The sequence below is a fragment of the Mytilus trossulus genome, chromosome 4, assembly GCF_036588685.1.
Source record: "Mytilus trossulus isolate FHL-02 chromosome 4, PNRI_Mtr1.1.1.hap1, whole genome shotgun sequence".
Taxonomy (NCBI): Eukaryota; Metazoa; Mollusca; class Bivalvia; order Mytilida; family Mytilidae; genus Mytilus; species Mytilus trossulus.
In genome coordinates this window covers 90,708,340-90,728,167 of record NC_086376.1, presented here as the reverse complement: position 1 = coordinate 90,728,167, position 19,828 = coordinate 90,708,340, and the positions used below count along the sequence as shown (strand labels likewise).

The window sequence follows — 19,828 nt, the reverse complement described above, 5'->3', positions numbered from 1 at the left end:
CACCGAACAACAAGCTATAAAGAGCCCCAAAATTACTAGTCTACTCTATATTAAAAAACGAGAAACGAGAACTGTTCTTTTGTTGTTCCAAATTTTTGTTTAAAAAAATACAAAGTATTTTGCTGGACTTAACTGACTAAGCTTGATACCAAAGTAAAGCTTTAAATACAGATTTAGATTCAATACGGTTTACTTATAGTATCCACCACATACATTCTAGTCATGATAATCACAATATGACATTTAACACACAATATGAAATTTAGGATACATTGTTTGCAGCTGAATTTCAAATACTCAGATTTTGAAGAAGAATTATGTCGGTGAACGGATGAATAAATACCAGAATTTGAAATTCTTAGTAAACATGTTTTTGTTAAACAGTGATTTCCCCCCTTTTTTGTTATTGACAATAAAACTGAAAAATATAAAATGAATCTAACAAGTTCTCTTTAATACTCTATTTTCGATTTTTTTTAATTGCACCTTAAATATACTTCATTTATACAAACTTTAGTTAATATATGACTACATGTATTATTAACTCAATTTATATTTCATGTTTTTTTTTTTTTTATTGTCTATTGCAATTGTGTGATAAAAATTAATGTACTGATTATGCCCGTAATGGGTCCACTTTTGGAAATTAAATATATCTTATCTTATCTTATCTATTTGTTATTAAAGTTGGAATAGCAACTCGGGACGAAAATTGGTTGGTACGAATCTGAGTTCGCCACAATTTGGCATACAAAGGGGAATAACCCCTACAAGGAAGAGAGACAGGAAGTAAAATGATGTCAGAAGATTGACAAAACGCATGCGTCAAAAATATAAATATGTCGACTTTCCGCTGAAGAAACTGGTCCTTGAAAAGAAAACATTTCCATGTCCACATAGAACTATGTAGCACATTCAGATGAAATCATAACACTGTATTTACATGTGTTCAATTAAGAATTTCTTGTCTTTGCATTATAGTTTCCGTAAGACGTAAACATGTCATTTTTGAACAGCTTTAAAAAGTTGTTCCGTCTTGGCGGTGAGGACGATTTAAAAAATAAGAAAAGAGAACTGTACAAAAATATAAAAAGAGAAATTGACCCGAAGATTCAATGGGAAATTTTAGCTGAAATTGGTGATGGTGCGTTTGGAAAGGTGTACAAGGTAAGAAACGGACGGTTCTGTCCAGAGAATGCTTTGACAGGTGTGACAGCCTGACAAGGTAGTAGTAGTAACAACACCCACAACAGCAAACGTGTGCATAGTAATAGTATCATTTTGTCTGAAATCAAGATCAAAATCCCATGTTCAAAACTGATGTAAAATTTACATTTCTTCGGCATAAATTATTTTAGATTGTAATTTGTGAAGTGCAATGCCAAGGGAAATAACTGTTAATACATATAAAAAGGAGATGTGGTATGATTGCAAATGAGACGAATCTCTACTACACTGCAAGAGACCAAATGACAAAAACTACAAATCACCATACAGCCTTCAACAATGAGCAAAGCCCATACCGCATTCTAAGTCAGCTACAAACCTTAAAAGGCCCGAAATGACAGATGTAAACAAATACAGTATCAAGCCTCACTATTCCCAATGAAGTCGGGAATATGTCCCACTTGAACTGACATCCTACAACAATCACTATCCAATGTGGCGTCAGATATTTTCTAATATGTCGTCAACATTTTGGGAACTTGTGTGATGTCCAGTAAAAGCTGGGAAACAGCGATAAGGTAAAGATATTTTCAATTGAGAAATCTGACAGCCTAATTTATGTACAAAAAAATGAACGAAAAACACATCAACAAACAACAACCACTGAATTACAGGCTCCTGACTTGGGACAGGCACATACATGTATACATTTTTGTACATGTACAGATTGTTGTGGGGTTAAACGTGTTAGCGGGATCCCAACCCTCCCCTATCTTGGGCCAGTGTTGTAACAGTACAATACATGTAGAAGAACCTTCATAATTTTGAAACAAGTACATTGTAGTTGAAGTACTGAAAATACAATATGGATTTTCGAATTACCACACCTCTGAAAAAGCTGCATTTTGCAACCCCCCCCTATACAATGTTTATACTGTTCTGGTTACTGATCAGATTAGATCCCATTTTCAGCTGCAATCTCAAGATCTATACATGTACATAACTTAAACATGTACCTTGAATCCTCAGTAGAGTAAGACAACCCACTTTGAGAAATTGAAGTCTCCAGGAAGACTCAAAGGCCTACTTTGATTTGTCCAACTCAGATAAGTAGAGTCTGTTGAGTTTACATGACTGGCAACCGAACACATTGATCTTTTTAACTTGAGTCAACCTGAGTTGGACAAATTGAAATAGGCCAAAGTGATAGAGGAGTAATACAGAATTTTAGTACAAGTTTAAACTCTCAGAAGTTGGGGGCATATTTATTTGGAAAATATACCGCACAGTCCTATGTTTTTTGACCTTTGAAAAAAGTAGTGCATATCATTTTTCTATTTTACATTTCTAGGATATATATACAGTAACTTTTTACGAAAAATTCATATGTAAGGTGGCACAGTTTTAGTCGTAATGGGAGTTCCTTTAAGAAATTGCATTGTCTATAAATACAGAAGTGCAAACTATAGAGAGAAATTGCTTCCTATGAAATTTATCAGCAAAATAAGTTTTACAAATAAGACAACATGACTGAAATTGTCCATTCAAGTTATGTTTTGATAATTTTCTAAGAACTAAATTAAGCAGAGAGAATCTGTTAACCAAAAGAATACTGTAAATTCAGAAATTATTGGGATACTTTTTTTAATGAATAAAATGTGACAGTATCAGCCTCTCAGGTTCAAAAGGAATAATAAGAATTTGTATTCACAATTTCAGTTGTAATTGTTTTTTTCACATAAGTTTTGTAATCACTTTTAATTATAGATTTAGCTAAGCCTTAGGTTTATACCAGTCATCACAGATTCGAAATCATAAGTCCATGCATTCATTTCTCATTTCAATTTTCTGTACTTCGACACTAACTGAGAATTTGCTTCACAAACAATAGATCCATCTGTTTTTGTCTGGATGTTAGCATGAAAAAGTTCTGGCATTATAATGCTCTCAATGCTGTTCTAATTTACACCAAGATTTTATGGCTAACTATGTAAAAGGATTAGATTTCAATGATTTCAGAGAGGGAGTATTTCAGCAATTTGATGTTATTTTATGGTAAATCCTGATAAATGCAGGTTATTTAATTACATTGAATGACATCAGTTTGACTTGTAACTCATTGAATGCTCTGTGGACACAGTTACAATGTATAACCCTCTCTTTATGGTCAGATGAATTTGGAAGTCCATTTTATTTCATTCAGTAAAAGAGGGACAAAAGATATCAGAGGGACAGTCAAACTCATAAATAGAAACTAAACTGACAACGCCATGGCTATAAATGAAAAAAACAAAAAGACAAACAATAGTACACATGACACAACATAAAAAACTAAAGAATAAACAACACGAACCCCACCAACATCTAGTGGTGATCACAGGTGCTCCGGAAGGGTAAGCAGATCCTTCTCCACATGTGGCACCCTGGCCCATTGTGTTGCTATGAATGTGATAACAAATCCAGTAAATAGTCTTATTCAGTAGGTCACATTCATGAAAGGGAACAGGATTGTAGTTACGACTTAAGGAACATATCCGATATGTGACATGGTTATTCTATAACGGTCAAACAAGTCGAGATGGCGTCCATAAAATTTACGAAGGGATGATTTCAACTTCACCATTTGGAACTCTTGCTTTAATAGCTTCCTTGTGAGCAGCAACCCTCTATCAAGAAAATCATGATAGTTGAATGCAAACATGGAAATTTGGAACAATTGGGAGATACATGTATATACCCCGTATTGAGGTGCTGCTGGAATGTTGCAACTTAGAAATGGAAAGTTCACAATTGGAAAGCTGAAAACATCTGATTTTAGTAAAGGGGGGGGGGGGTAAAAGTTTTAAATTGATATGAAGTGGAAGTGCATGATTTATATTATAAATGTGTGGCAACATCATTACACTTTGTTGGTAGATTGATGGATGGTTGTATAATGTCCAGTGGCAAATTGTTGTTAGGTTGTCTTAAGGTTGATGAGGTGTATTCTCTGTTTTCCTCTCATTTTGTCAGATAAGATTTAGATTTATACATATCCTTTGATTCTTTAAACCTTTTGTTACCTATCAAAGTAAGAAACTTTGATCTGTCTGAAGTAAATTTGATTAGATTTGGATGTTAACACCCTATACACTGTTCAATGATATTACTTCCTTTCCTTATTTCTCATTTAAACTTTTATTGCCATAAATACATTTGTATTTCTGTATGACTGATTGTTGACTTACCTGTAATTGTACCTATTGGACCATTATTCACACATTTAAATATGAGTACAGAAGGAAAAGATACATGTACAACATTTTAATTAGATATTTGAGAACATTTCTTGCTACATATATTTAATAACAATTTAGATGTACAAATGTACCATGAAGATTCTGTTTCTTCTTCTACAAAAGTAACAAGACAAACTTTGTTATAGCAAGGTCAAAATGTAGTTAAACTTAAACGATACAATTGCAATTAATTGAAAGTAATTTAGTATAATGGATGATAAAAGGTTTACACTTTCAATATAAACACAAATTATAACGTGTTATATATAGTGATACATGTAAATGTATTATGCATGGCATTAATCTTTAAAATGTTGAAAGAGATTCAGTTATTCTCTGTTGATAAAGTCAGAGTGCAAATACACATTTATTTGTTAACAAAAACTTTGATAAGATATATGAGGAAATAGGGAAATATACATTTATGTCTTATTAGTTTAAGGTGTTTTTTTGTAAATGTTCCTTATAAGTGGGTTTTAACAAAACTAATGTACATACAGAGTAGCACAGTTTAATAGAACTGGCTTTGTATATATTTACTAATTTTAAAAAAAGATAGTTTACTATTCAATTTAATACAGCAGTAAAATTTTATGTCTGTGTTCAAGATTTCTTAGTTTGTGAGATACTTGGTTCCCTCTGTATAATATATTTACAGCTTTAAAAGATTAAGGGTAATTAAGTACTTTTCTCTAGTCTGGGTGCTACAATGTAAATTTATTGCATCTCCTGATCATGATGTGTCCAAGCTTACATGTATGTTTGATTTTCTGTCTCATTTAACTTTAAATATAATGCTGCTGGGCATTAATTTATGCTGTATTTATGCAAACAACAACCATTCAATCAAATAGAATGCAGAACTCAAAGGTATTGATTTTAAATAATCATATACCAGGTTGTAGTGGGTGACTATAACATGTATAAGCAAGCTTCTGTGAACCTCCACCCCATCTCAAGTCATGAACAATGAACATAGGTAGAAGGTACCGGTCTCTGAAGTTTTCTAATACAAAACTGCACTCCTGTTAGTGTCTAACAGTTAGAATATCTTGGTAACAGAAGGATTTAATTATAATATTGTTAAGAAAATGTTATAATTTTGATATGATTTATCTCATCATAGAATATGGTTTGTTGAAGGGAAACATCTTTAGATTGAATGTTGTTAATTAAAGATGAAAGCTTTCCTATGTCCAAGTTCACCCTAAAGACATACAGCCATTAGCAATAATTAATATTTTAATCAGATATATTTCCCCTTGCACTGAGTTATTTATCATGCAATTGCATTAACGTTTTCTATAAATCAAGGTATATTCATTTATAAAAGTAATTTATTTACAAGCAAAATTCTTACCGCCTCAGAAAACATTGCCTAGGTAATAACTTTAGGAAGGTATATAATTAATGATCAGAGTGATAAATATTCTTATAAAGATTGAAATCATTGTAATTATGTTGATGGACTTTTAGACATTGTTATAAAGTCATGTACAATGTACAGTCAATGGAAACGACCTTGGCTTAACATCAGTGAAGTACAAGTAGTCAACTAAAGTACATATTCGCTGATGTTTGACAGTTGTACAATAACATATCTATAGGTTACCTGTATTCCACATATTTATCTGTGTCAGTGAAAAACACATACTTCAGAAGCACAGAATAGAACGTTCATTAGTATGATTAAGGCCAATATGACTTTAAAAATGCTTTCTGATTGATTAAATTGGTGCAAATCTATTTTAGCAAACAAAGTTATCACAGTATAATAAATATTCCTATCAATGATGTGCTTTATACCACACTTAATAGGGGTACGGTACTGTATGTGGGTTCTTCTTTGACACCAATTTTCATAGATTTTGAAGAACAAATATCAATTACTTCAATTCACAAGTACTGGTCCTGTTCTTGATGACCCTGTGAATTACATATTATTCAGTGATCATTGTATTAAATCAAGATGTTACTTCCTGAAAACAATATACTAGGTTAGAAAAATACCCATTTATATACATAGTCATGACTGTAGGTCAGAATAGGCAAAATCAATGTTCAGTCTTTCCCTTTAAATTGGTATAAAGCCAAAAGCTAAATACGGTCAATAGGTCAATTATAATTTAAACTGTATCCATGTACAAGTATGTGGTGAAATGAGGGTGGCATTACCACTGGACAGACTGAAGTCTTGTTCTTTTGCATGTAATCATCCTATATGCCCAGTGGCAGTCTGTTTCTCAGTTATCAAAACTTATGTATTCTTGGTTTTGTCAATAAGTAATAGCATGTTCTACTGAGTTGGGACAGAGGTTTTTTTTTTGCTAAAGGGGTTAATCATACTTGTAACATGAACATGTCGAAAAATAAAAAATAAGTTTACAGGCAATTTCACAAAACAACATAATTTAGATAGATGATTACATTCTACATATTAATTCTGTTATAATTGATAATTATTACTATGCAATAATGATTTGACAGCTTTATTGAGTTTGACCTGTTAAAAGGGAGGGTACAGGTAACCAGTTTAGGAAGTGTTGAATGAATTGTATCTTAGACATTATCAGTAAGAAATGTATGCTGATAGATATATATGTATAAACTACTATTTAATGAATCTATCTCTCCTGATATGGGTACTTCACATACCTATCTTTATAAACAGTTGCCATTGTCAAATCTTAGGTCAGTCAGGAGTTTATATTATGTAAAAAAGTTAAAACACAAACATACAAAACATTGGATACATTTATCCATTTATACATACATTGTACAACAAATGTATGTAGAATAAGACGTAAACTCTTCCTCATTTCAGTGGGTGGGATAATGTGATTAATATAGCTACACGATACATGTATTATGTTTTACAGGAAACAATGGGTGGGGCTTCATGTTACTCAATGTATGGACCAACATAGGTTAGGTTATAAACAATGGGTGGGGCTTCATGTTACTCAATGTATGGACCAACATAGGTTTGGTTATAAACAATGGGTGGGGCTTCATGTTACTCAATGTATGGACCAACATAGGTTTGGTTATAAACAATGGGTGGGGCTTGATGTTACTCAATGTATGGACCAACATAGGTTTGGTTATAAACAATGGGTGGGGCTTCATGTTACTCAATGTATGGACCAACATAGGTTTGGTTATAAACAATGGGTGGGGCTTCATGTTACTCAATGTATGGACCAACATAGGTTAGGTTATAAACAATGGGTGGGGCTTGATGTTACTCAATGTATGGACCAACATAGGTTAGGTTATAAACAATGGGTGGGGTTTGATGTTACTCAATGTATGGACCAACATAGGTTAGGTTATAAACAATGGGTGGGGCTTCATGTTACTCAATGTATGGACCAATATAGGTTAGGTTATAAACAATGGGTGGGGCTTCATGTTACTCAATGTATGGACCAACATAGGTTTGGTTATAAACAATGGGTGGGGCTTGATGTTACTCAATGTATGGACCAATATAGGTCAGCTTATAAACAAATGTTATCTTTAAAATATGCAAATAATGAGTGTGACATTGGTCTACATTGAAGGAAAAGAATACATGTACATGCATACAAAATGTTTAAATTTAATAGGTTTTGATATTATATATAACTGGGAGATAAATTGATAAAATTAAAGATTGTATCTAGATTTTTTGTGTCTAAACCTATTAGAAAGCACTTACTCATTTTCTTAAAGGTCAAATAGGAGGGGATTTATAAACATCTTTTGTGAAAAGGAAAATAATCATGAAATTTAAGATGTTTAAATGAATACATGTACATGTTAAAATTTGTATAATATACATTTGAATTTTACATGAAACTTCTATAAAAAGATTGAGATGTAGGTTTAGGTGATAATGATAAGTATGGGATGTAAGTCAAGATAATAACCTCTTAAAAATCTCTGAGTGGTAGCATACAATACTTGTAGTAAGTTTGAAAAAAAATGACATTTAGTGCATAATGACAAATTATCATAAAGTGTTGTTGTTTTTTTAAAAGTTAAACCCTTACATGATTTACTGTGTTGATTTTTTAGAAATGCATATTTTTTTTCAACACAAGTAACCTATAGAAGGTCATTTTGGGGTAAAAAATAGGGGAAATTCTAACTTTTTGACAATTTCTTACTGAAGTTTGTCCTCAAACTTATAGAAGCCATTTTTGAATACACATTTATATAAAATGGGCGATATCTTTTTGCGCCAAAAAGTAACTCATTTGCGACCACAACTTAATTGTGCCAATACTTTTTTTGCACCACCTAATTTTCAAAACTATAGGTATCATTTGCGCCCAATAAAATAATCATCTAAATGCACCAATTTTATTTATTTTTAGGTCAGATTAATTTTCTTGCAACTTTCACCAAGTAAAGAAAACCTTTTCTTGTAACAAGCTTCTGATTTTGATGACAACAGACAAAATACTAAGGGAATAATGTCCATTCTTAAATATCATGAATATGATCTAATGATCTAAACAAATCTTGTACAATTATTTTGAATGGATGATTAGATCCTAATCATACATTCAAAATAATTGTAGAAGATATGTGAATAACCTAGCACAACTCAGCTTAACTGTACGTCTACACCTTATTTCTCTTGTATTCTTTACAAATGCCTGACGGAATTTGTGTTCTTCAACAATGATGACCGGTTTCCTCTATCAGACTCTATTTTCTTGAATGGTATTATCAGATATCTTGACTTGGGAAAAATTATTCTATTACTATAAAAAAAAAAAATTTTGGTGAGTTTTCTTAAATTTGATGAGGGTTCAGTTAAATCTTAAGTGGAAAGGTGAATTATAGTACATGAATGATGTAGGTAAAACATATTTACAGGTAAATGTGGCGCAAATAATACCATTTTCAAAACTGCAATTGGTGCAAATTGATTCTACCCTATAAAATATTTAACCCATCAATTAATGGGACCAATATTGTACTGTTAAAGATAAATAAGATATATCATGACATCACTGCTGTCTTCAAGAAGTCTAGTAGTTTGTTTATCATAGGTCCAATATAGTAAGAACAATTGATGATCACAAATTCTTTTTTACCCTAGCTCTAAAAATAGATTAAAAATATTATTACGAAATCTTTGAAAATTACCAGACCTGTACTATTATGTAATGGAATTAAACAGGTGATAAAACATTAAAGAGTTTCAAATGAAGGTAAAAATAACATGTTTAAAATGTTTGAAGGTATGGAACAATTAATCAAAGTAGAGATTAAAAGCTCATGCAGTTATCCCTTTCACAGTCTGATGTAAAGAATAAATGCCACATAATAACTGAAGATTAGCTATAGGTAGAAAATTGAAATAGTATCGAAAGTCTGTTTGGTTTGGTTGGAGTACACAAATACTGACAATGACTGGGGATAGTCTTATAATATTTAATAAGTGAGTTCTTGGCTTCAATTATATTTAGTAAACATTGACATTTGTGTAGGTACTGTAAAGAGCTTTACAATAAGAATAAGAGAACAACAGGAGCTAGTAGGCTAAGAATCAGAATAATGTTTTTTGGTAGGGTGACATGTTTTCTAGTAACCTTACTTTGTAAGTACCTAGTCAAGGATTCTAGTAGACTTACTTTATAAAGTAGTACCTAGTCAAAGATTCTGCTTAGCGTGTCTGCCTTGTAGCAGGATTCATATTATCATAAACTCACCCCGACTATGCATTCAATGTGCCACTTGATGTTTATCACCAATCCATTACCATCATACTTTCAATGTTTCATTTCTTTTATTCATTTATTACATTCTATTTTTGATAACAATCTAAATTCTAATTTCAGGCTGAGAATAAAGAGAAGGATATATTAGCAGCTCTAAAACATGTTGAGATTAAAAGTGAAGAAGACATTGAGGACTTCTCTGTAGAAATAAACATCTTAACAGATTGTAGACATAAAAATGTTGTATCACTGTACGAGGCTTTCTACTATGATAGTAAACTATGGGTAAGTACATGTATAGTTTTAACACCTATCTATTACAACTTACAGGTAGCACTTTTTACAATCCAAGAGAATAAATCATTGGTAAAAAAGATTAAAAAAATATACAAAAAATGCAGAATACTAATACATCATGGTTAAATAGCTACTTGGTTAAGTTGTATGTCTGTTTCCAAAGAAAACTAAAAAGATGTTGTATGATTGGCAATGAGACATTACTCTACTAGAGACCAATTCAAAGTGAGGGAAAAGTTCACAATTATAGGTCACTGTACAGACTTCATCAATGCATAAAACCCTGCAAAGTCGGCTACAAAAGTTGTCGGAATGTCAACTAAAACAATTCAATGGAGAAAACTAATGCCCTGTTTTATAAACAAAATTAATAAGACGACAACCGCTGAATTACAGGCTCCTGACTTGGGACTTATTGCTTACATTAGAACCTGGCTTTAAAATCTTGTTAATATTTCGTAAATTTGAATGCATTAATTTGTATTTCAGATGTTTATTGAGTATTGTGGTGGAGGAGCGATTGATAGTATCATGGTGGAATTGGAGAAGCCATTGAATGAGAAACAGATCCGTTACGTCTGTCATGAAATGTGTGAGGGGTTAGAGTTCTTACATGACAACAAAGTTATACACAGAGATTTAAAGGCTGGTAATGTACTCCTCACACAGGAAGGAGATGTTAAACTAGGTAGGTATTCTGATTTTTGACATACATGTATGGACAGTGAAAAAAAATATCTTCAAAGACAGTGTATAATTTTAATGCTTTTTATACGCCCAGGACGGGACGTATTATGGTATACCGTTGTCCGTCCGTCCGTCGTCCACACTTCGGACAATAACTCAAAAATGCTTTCACCAATTTCCATGAAACTTAAGTGAATTGTTTATATCTATTGACGTAAGCTCCCTTTCGTTTTTTTTTAATTTCAGATTTTAAGTTTTGGATTTATGGGGCTTTATTCATAAAAAAGGGGGGATTTTCAACACTTCGGACAATAACTCAAAAAAGCTTCCATCAATGTCCATGAAACTTTGGTGAATTGTTTATATCTATTGATGTAAGCTCCCTTTCAATTTTTATAAATTTCAGATTTTAAGTTTTGGATTTATGGGGCTTTATTCATAAAAAAAAGGGGGATTTTAACACTTTGGACAATAACTCAAATAGGCTTTCACCAATGTCCATGAAACCTTAGTGAATTGTTTACATCTATTGATGTAAGCTCTCTTTTAATTTTTATAAATTTCAGATTTTAAGTTTTGGATTATGGGGCTTTAGTCATAAATAAAGGGGGATTTTTAACACTTCGGACAATAACTCAAAAAGGCTTTCACCAATGTCCATGAAACTTTGGTGAATTGTTTATATCTATTGATGTAAACTCCCTTTCAATTTTTATAAATTTCAGATTTCACATTTTCTTGTTATGAATTTTTATGCTTAAAAAAGGGGGAATTTTCCAATAAAAGACAAGTTAAAAGAGCAACGAGCGTATTATGCGCCAAAGCGCAGCCCTTTATTATAATAATATCACTAACACAGGGATTAACCCCAAAAATGATGAGACTTTGTACACACTTGTTTAGTATTTAGATTATTACATCTGTATTCTCTGTTTGACTTTGATTTTATATAAGTTAACACCAGTGGATGCTTTCTGCTTTTGAATTTATTATAGATAATTATTATATTTTTCAGCTGACTTTGGTGTGTCTGCCATGAATACTAAAACAGTTCAAAGACGGGACTCCTTTATTGGTACACCTTATTGGTAAGTCATGATGGTGACATACTTTATAATTTTAAAGGTGCTGCTGTTGTAAGATCTTAGTTATACATGTAGCTGCATTCATTACTCATGCTTGACTTTCAAAGTCAGGATAATCAAAGGTAGGATTTGTGGTTTGATGACAACTATATATCCACCTTAGATCAAAGGATGAAATAAATACAGTTCACCATGAGATCTTTTTTCTGTATAGTAAGCTATAAAAGGCCCATGGAAAACATAGGTTTAATAATTCAAAAGAGAAAGTGTACTGCCAGTTTTTCAAACAACAATAAATTGACTACGAGCTCTTGGTTTCTGACAGGCACTGAACTCGTAATGATTATGTAGGGGCAAAACAACCCCTAACATGGGATGGTGGTGTAACAGCAAAACAATAGAACAAACTATAAATATAAGTTGAAAAGGATTTGACACATCAGATTGGTACTGAGCATGAAAATATCTAATAAAATGGCAAAAAGCGTGGACTATGTACAAATTGATGACTACACATTCTTACTGAAAAATAGTTTATTTCCAAGTTAAACTAGTGAATAGACCCTGTTTTCTTAGACTTAGAAATTAGTAATGGCACAGTTGATGCACAAGATAAATCTTTTCATGGTCTTTTCCAAATACTGTAACTACAGAATCACAATTGATGTTTTAAGATCATTTTTGTCGAGCCTTCGACTTTAGTCGAAAAAGCGAGACTAAGCGATCCTACTTTCCGTCGGCGTCGTCGTCGGCGGCGTCCACAAATATTCACTCTGTGGTTAAAGTTTTTGAAATTTTAATAACTTTCTTAAACTATACTGGATTTCTACCAAACTTGGTCAGAAGCTTGTTTATGATCATAAGATAGTATCCAGAAGTAAATTTTGTAAAAATAAAATTCTATTTTTTCTGTATTTTACTTATAAATGGACTTAGTTTTTTCTGCGGGGAAACATTACATTCACTCTGAGGTTAAAGTTTTTAGAATTTTAATAACTTTCTTAAACTATCCTTGGTTTGTTCCAAACTTGGACAGAAACTTGTTTATGATCATAAGATAGTATCCAGAAGTAAATTTTGTAAACAAATAAATCCATTTTTTCTGTATTTTACTTTTAAATGGACTTAGTTTTTCTGCGGGAAACATAACATTCACTCTGTGGTAAAAGTTTTTAAAATTTTAATAACTTTCTTAAACTATCCTGGGTTTGTACTAAACTTGGACAAAAGCTTATTTATGATCATTAGATAGTATCCAGAAGTAAATTTTGTAAAAAGACAACTCCATTTTTTCTGTATTTTACTTTTAAATGGACGTAGATTTTCTTCCAGTGAACATTACATACAGTCTGCAGTTAAAGTTTTCAAAACATTTATTAGATTCATTAATTATTCTAGATTTTTACCAAACTTAGACAGAAGCTTCTTACAATCATAAGATAGTATCAAGAGGAATATTTTTATTGATTTTTTTCCTCATTTTTGTTTAGCCTGTGATTTACAGCAAAAGTAGGCGAGACACTGGGTTCCGCGGAACCCTTACAAATTTTTCATATTATAAAGTAAATTTGTGTTTTTGTTACCTGAACATTTCTGTGAGAGTTTAAGTTAAAGGAGCAATTTTAATTTGAAGACAAATTTATATGAACAAAATAACCTTTGCCTTCTGTTGCTAAAAATATTGATTTTGTATTTCTTTTATTGATAGGATGGCACCAGAGGTTATTATGTGTGAAACTTTAAAAGACAGTCCATACAATTATAAGGCTGATATTTGGTCACTTGGTAAGTATGAATGTGGTAGAGTGGATTTTCTGCCATTTACACTGGATGCATTGATTATATTATATGTACTAATTCTAAATATCTCTTGCAGATGATTTATTGAAGTAGGTGATTCGTTTGCAATCTACTTGTGATTAGGTCTTATTTTATTGGTCATTGATGGTCTTGTGATATATTATATAGAGGGAATTCAAATTAATGGCTGGTCAATTTTGGTCTTTGTTTACAAAAGTTTAAATAGTTTAATTAGTTTTTGGAGGTGGTTAATACTATTAAATAAGAAATTAATGCCAGGTTTTGAATTATCATTGTTTTTCTTCTCAGTCACATTAAGGCCCACAAAATAGAGCAAAAGCTTACAACTGACTATTTCATAATAAGATGACAATGTAACTAATTGAAATTAAGGGACTCTCTTTTGTTACTACAGCATTTACACATAACTATTTCCTTAAGGGCATACGATACAGTTTTGAACCTGTATTTACAAGATGATGAAAATTTGCATATAGGCTATTTTTTACCTAATTAAATCAAATATGTAATAAAAAATATACCTTCATGTGCTACTTTTTGAGTAAAATGAGGTCAAAATTTTGTATATTTGCTCAAAATTCAGATTTGTGTCCGTATTTTCTTTTTCGAAAGAAAGACACAACTTTTTTGTTTTAAAAGATAAACACGAATTGTTTTTTGTTAAATAATCGGTAATTTCTGTATTTTATAAGTATCATTAAAAATTATGCAATTTTTATTCCGAAATAACTCTATATTTATCAAATGTTTATGAATAGAGGAGAAAACGTCATTTTTTGCTGCATGTTTATCAAAATTAAAAAAATTGCCCTATTTACAGTTTTATAAAATTTGGGTAACATAATCTCCTTGCAAAATGAAACAAATTGCTGTTTTAAAAAATAGGGTTCCATGCACTCGTTTTCAAATTAAATCAGTTTGAATGATAAAAATCAGTCGAAAAATGCATCTTTCCCGATATGTCATAGTTTGACGTCGCGAAAATAACATTTTACGTTAGCAACGTCATTACCTCCCCTGTAACTGTATCTTATGCCCTTAAACATACATAAACACAGCATCATCTGTAATGATACCAAATTTTAAAATTATAAATGTATTTTGTAAAGATTTTCTTCATTCAGACATTATTATTCATACTGATAAATGTATTGCTTGTGTTTAATCTAGGTATCACAATGATAGAGTTTGCTCAGATAGAACCACCCAACCATGACATGCATCCTATGAGAGTTCTCATCAAGATACAGAAATCAGATCCTCCAACATTAAGTGGACCATCACGATGGTAGGTTAGGTTGTCAAGTGACGAATTATCTCCCTTTTTAACTCAATAAAACAGTTTAGATTTATACTTTCATTCTAGTGTAAAATATATTAAAATGAAAGAAGATATTGGATATACATCAATGAAACAGAAACTAATTGAGATGTTTCTGAAGATCTGTGCATCACTAGCTGATAGGGATAAACATTTGATTTGACCTTATTAACTTTCATATTTCTTGTATAAAAATACTATGAGTACATGCTAAGACACACATTAAGCAACAAAGTAAAACACTCTTTAATTTTCAAAATCCACACACATATTCCTAAAAAAGTTTGTTTCTATGTTCTTTTGGAATGCATCAATAACCAAAAAACAGAGTAAACCATAACATATTCTTTACTCTGGTGGTTCCTAATATTTTTCACTTGAAAATGGGCAAAGTTTATATGCCATTTAAATGAGAGTCAACATCTTCCTAGGTTTATAGCTTTAATAATAAGGATGACTGATACCTGAAATGAATACACAGTATATTAGTAAATGATTAGTTACCATTCAATAATAAAAATGTAATAATTATTGTTTATTTAAATTAAATGAATAATTTGTAAAAAGACATATTTATTAATTTTTTTTTAGGACCAAAAGTTTTAATGAATTTATCAAGATTTGTTTGAATAAAGACCCTGAACAAAGACCAACAGCTGGAGAATTATTACAGGTATGGCTAAAGTATAGGAACATAATTCTTTGTTAGAAGTTGAAAATAGCCTTGGTAGCATTTTTGGGGAAAGATGGCTTCAAGCCGTCTATCCCCTATGGGGTTGACCAGAGTGACATTCCCTCACATCATTCATTTTGTTTTTATAGTGTGGAAAACCCCCCAACAAATTTTACTCAGATTGAAGAGAAGGAGACCCAGAAATGAATAGTTTAACTTTAAACACTTTTTCACACATTTCCCTTCTGTTTCTCACGAAATTATCGTATCTTGAGCTCTCCTTAACACTATTTAAGTTTCTTTTCCGATCCCGAAAAATCAGTATGAAGAGATATTCTAAATATATCAAACCTACATTGTATTTTACAGTGACGTCATTCTAGGAATGCCACACTACGCAGAAGCAGGGATATCCTTGAACTTCACTGGTTATTTAAATCATTCTCAGAGATAATGTACTAATTACAAATTGGTATTTGTTAAATCTAAACATAATAATGTTTGCTGTAGATGATTCAAACATCAACATGCAATACTATAATTTGTAGGTCATCAACTTTCAAAGTAAACAAAGATTGTGGGGTTACATGAGATAGGGGAGAGAAACGATTTTATTATTTTTTTCTGTAAAAATTCTGTTTTGAGAATCTTCCTCCAATTCAGGAGCGCCCTAATTGATGAGTAATTATCCACTAAAATAAAAGTTAATGTATTTAAACACTTTAAATGTGACATTTCATTGGATTAGTAGTCTTCCATTATAACTAAATTTTTGTGTACCAACATAATCATTGTAATCGTAAAAAAAAAAATTTTTAAAAAATGTTGCATTTTGTAGTTTAAACCTATTTCAAGAAATTCACAAATATTTCAAATTTAGGATTTGGAAACAAGCTTCACACAGTTTACATCAATCATATTGTTTTTTATTAGTACCCGTTTCTCTGTGATGAGAGTTGTAACTTGGAACTTTATCAATGGAAATTTAAAACTGAATTCACACTTTCTTAAGAAAAACTTAAAAATCCAAGAGTACTGTCACAAAAAATGGAAAATGGCCCTAGCCTGCAGTTCAGTGGTACATAATCAAGATTTTAAAAAATAGTGTGGTTGTTGTGAAATGACAGAATTCAGTTGAATTTTAGATAATTAACTATCAACTTTAATCAAATGTTTAGATTTTATAGAAGATGCAGATCTCTTCCATTGGTCCAAATTGAATCCTAAACTAAGGAAATGTAATTACATAAACAACAATTAATTTCAATATTGTCAACCTTTCTTCATGTTCTATTTTTCATTCTTTATATGAAGACTATCAAAAGATACCCCCCCCCTTTCCAAAAAAAAAATTTTAAATAGAAACAAGCGCCGTCTTTCCCCTAAGAGCTATTCAGCTCTTTGATTAGATTGATAATTGTTGTTTTAAAAAAAACTTGTAGAAAATGAGCTGATTCTTAAAACAATTTACATTTTAATTTTATAATTACAAGTACATGTAGAAAATTAAATGACTACTTCAGGGTTTTAGGACACATTTTTCATAATAACTGAAAACCTGCAGGTTGCACTTCTGTAAATATAGAAAATGTAATTTCCAAAAAGAGGCTTGGTTTGTAGATCACCTGTATTTACAAAGTGCCACCTGTATTGCAAGAAATGTGGAAATGATCTTTGAGTTAGTGATAGATTCTGTTAACTGAATTATATAAGCAATCAAGCTTTCCTATTTAACCCTTTCACCGACTGCTGCCAAGACAAGCTACTCTGAGACTATGGCTTCCCTGGCTATTATTACTCAAGAGAGAGATCTTCTTAATAAATGTCAATAAAAACTTGTTTGTAGTCATTTGTGTATTTATTTCATTCACTAACACCATGTTAACAGTTTTGTTCATGTGTTCTCCAAAAAATATTCAAATTTTCGAATTTTCGGCATTATTTAGGTTAAATTCTCAAAATTTTGCTGTTTGACCCCAAATCGTAATTTTTTAACCCAAAACGGCAAAATTTTGAAATTTTTTATGAGGCTGTACTTATTCCTCACATTGAACGATGTCCATTTCAAGGTGTTTTGTACATAAAACAATGTTGAATCCTTGGCGAAAGGGTTAATGTTGTACTGTATAAAGAGGCAAAAAACACAAAATTTTGATATGAAATATTTTATTTAAGAAATTGCAACTATGAACATAATCAATAATAAACATGGATACAACAAAGAATTAACATTTCAACAATCTCACTAAAATTGATACTACAAAAATATCAAAATATTGTGTGTACTAAGGTGAGTAACTCTAGTATATAGAAATAAGTACTACATGATTTTAATGATTACAAATTTTGATATGAGATATTTTTTTCAGCACAAATTTATCAAAGATTACACGAATAAGAGCGACATATTAAACTTAGTGTTAGAATCTAAAGCTGAGGTTGTAGAAACTGTAGAAGATTTAACAGAGGAAGACGATATCAAAGAGATGAAGGTAATGATTATAAAATGATTATATGAATAAGTCCCCTACCAAAAAAGTAGTAAGGGACTTCAGGTTTACACTCCCTTGAAGTCTGTCTGTCCATCAGGCATCAGTCAGTCTGGCAAATCAATTTTCCACACTTTTTTCTTTGAGCTTGAAGATATTGATTTGATATGTGGTATAGTGTTTTATCATGACAAGTTACAGATCAAGTCCAAATTTTGTTCTGGTTTGATAATTTTGTGCAGAGTTATGGTTCTTTGACTAATTTTGTTCATGCTTGAAGATATTTTATTTGATATTTGTTATATAGCTTACACCATGACAAGTAATAGATCAAGTTAGCATTTTGTTCCAGAACAATTAATCCTAAACTGGGAGAGGACTATGTACAAAATTTATTACCATGCAATACTCTCAGAATGCTTGTTAAGGCAATAATCAAGAATATTGAAAATTCATTATATGTAGGATGCCACTTTTCATTGATTTCATGGATGAGAGGGGGTAGGAGGAGTCCTGATCCAGAAATCCCGGGCTTAAAAACACAGAATCCTGAAGTCCTGAAAGTCGAAAAAGAATTCCCGGATCCCGAAAGTGTCAATTGTCTCAGACTCGTACAAACCCATATAGAGTCATAACTCATTGTTATATTATTGTCCTCAATATACATGTAATATTTGCTACTGAACTCTAAGCAGCCAGTTACCAAATAAAATTCATTGTTTACAGAAGTCTTGTTGTTAATTGTGTACTTATATCTTCAAAAATGATAATTTTGATTTTCTTTTCATAACGTAAAGTATAGACATGTGTGCCATGTTAACAACTGTCACTTAAATGTATCTCAATTATATTCATCCAATTGTATTCATTGTGATTGTTTGTAATATTGACTTTATAATAACGCTTTATATTTCAGCGCCACATGAGTGATATGTCCAGTATTGATTTAGACGAGATATCAACTTCTGGTGGAGAAACAGACCAGGAAAAAGCTCCTACTCCAGAAAAAGAAGTTGTCAAAGTAAGTTTATAGTTTTTAGAGTTTAACTTATTGATGTGTACAAAACTCTATTATTTTATTTTTGAATAAAATATAAAAATAATGTAGCTTGCTTGAATATTATTCATTTCATTCTTTTTGTTTGAAAATTATTTAAGAAATAATACTCGTTTGCTAAAAGAATATTGTAAAAATTCTTTTATAGACTGTAAATTCAAGAATTATTGCAAGGTTTTTATTATTGCGAAAAATGTGACATAGTCATGATAGTTGTAAATGCAATTATTTAA

General features: G+C 31.2%; 1 protein-coding gene across 1 annotated transcript in view; it reads left to right on the top strand.

Annotated features, from left to right (window-relative positions):
* Positions 1 to 805: 805 nt before the first annotated feature.
* LOC134716272 (STE20-like serine/threonine-protein kinase) overlaps positions 806 to 19,828 on the top strand; it is a 64,690-nt gene continuing 45,667 nt past the window's right edge. Inside the window, exons 1-9 of the mRNA XM_063579155.1 lie at positions 806 to 1,167; positions 10,286 to 10,450; positions 10,952 to 11,150; positions 12,165 to 12,237; positions 13,943 to 14,019; positions 15,226 to 15,343; positions 15,968 to 16,049; positions 18,419 to 18,541; positions 19,455 to 19,559. Coding sequence (XP_063435225.1) covers positions 1,000 to 1,167; positions 10,286 to 10,450; positions 10,952 to 11,150; positions 12,165 to 12,237; positions 13,943 to 14,019; positions 15,226 to 15,343; positions 15,968 to 16,049; positions 18,419 to 18,541; positions 19,455 to 19,559 — 1,110 coding nt within the window. The 5' untranslated portion in view covers positions 806 to 999. The remainder of the gene's footprint in view (positions 1,168 to 10,285; positions 10,451 to 10,951; positions 11,151 to 12,164; positions 12,238 to 13,942; positions 14,020 to 15,225; positions 15,344 to 15,967; positions 16,050 to 18,418; positions 18,542 to 19,454; positions 19,560 to 19,828) is intronic.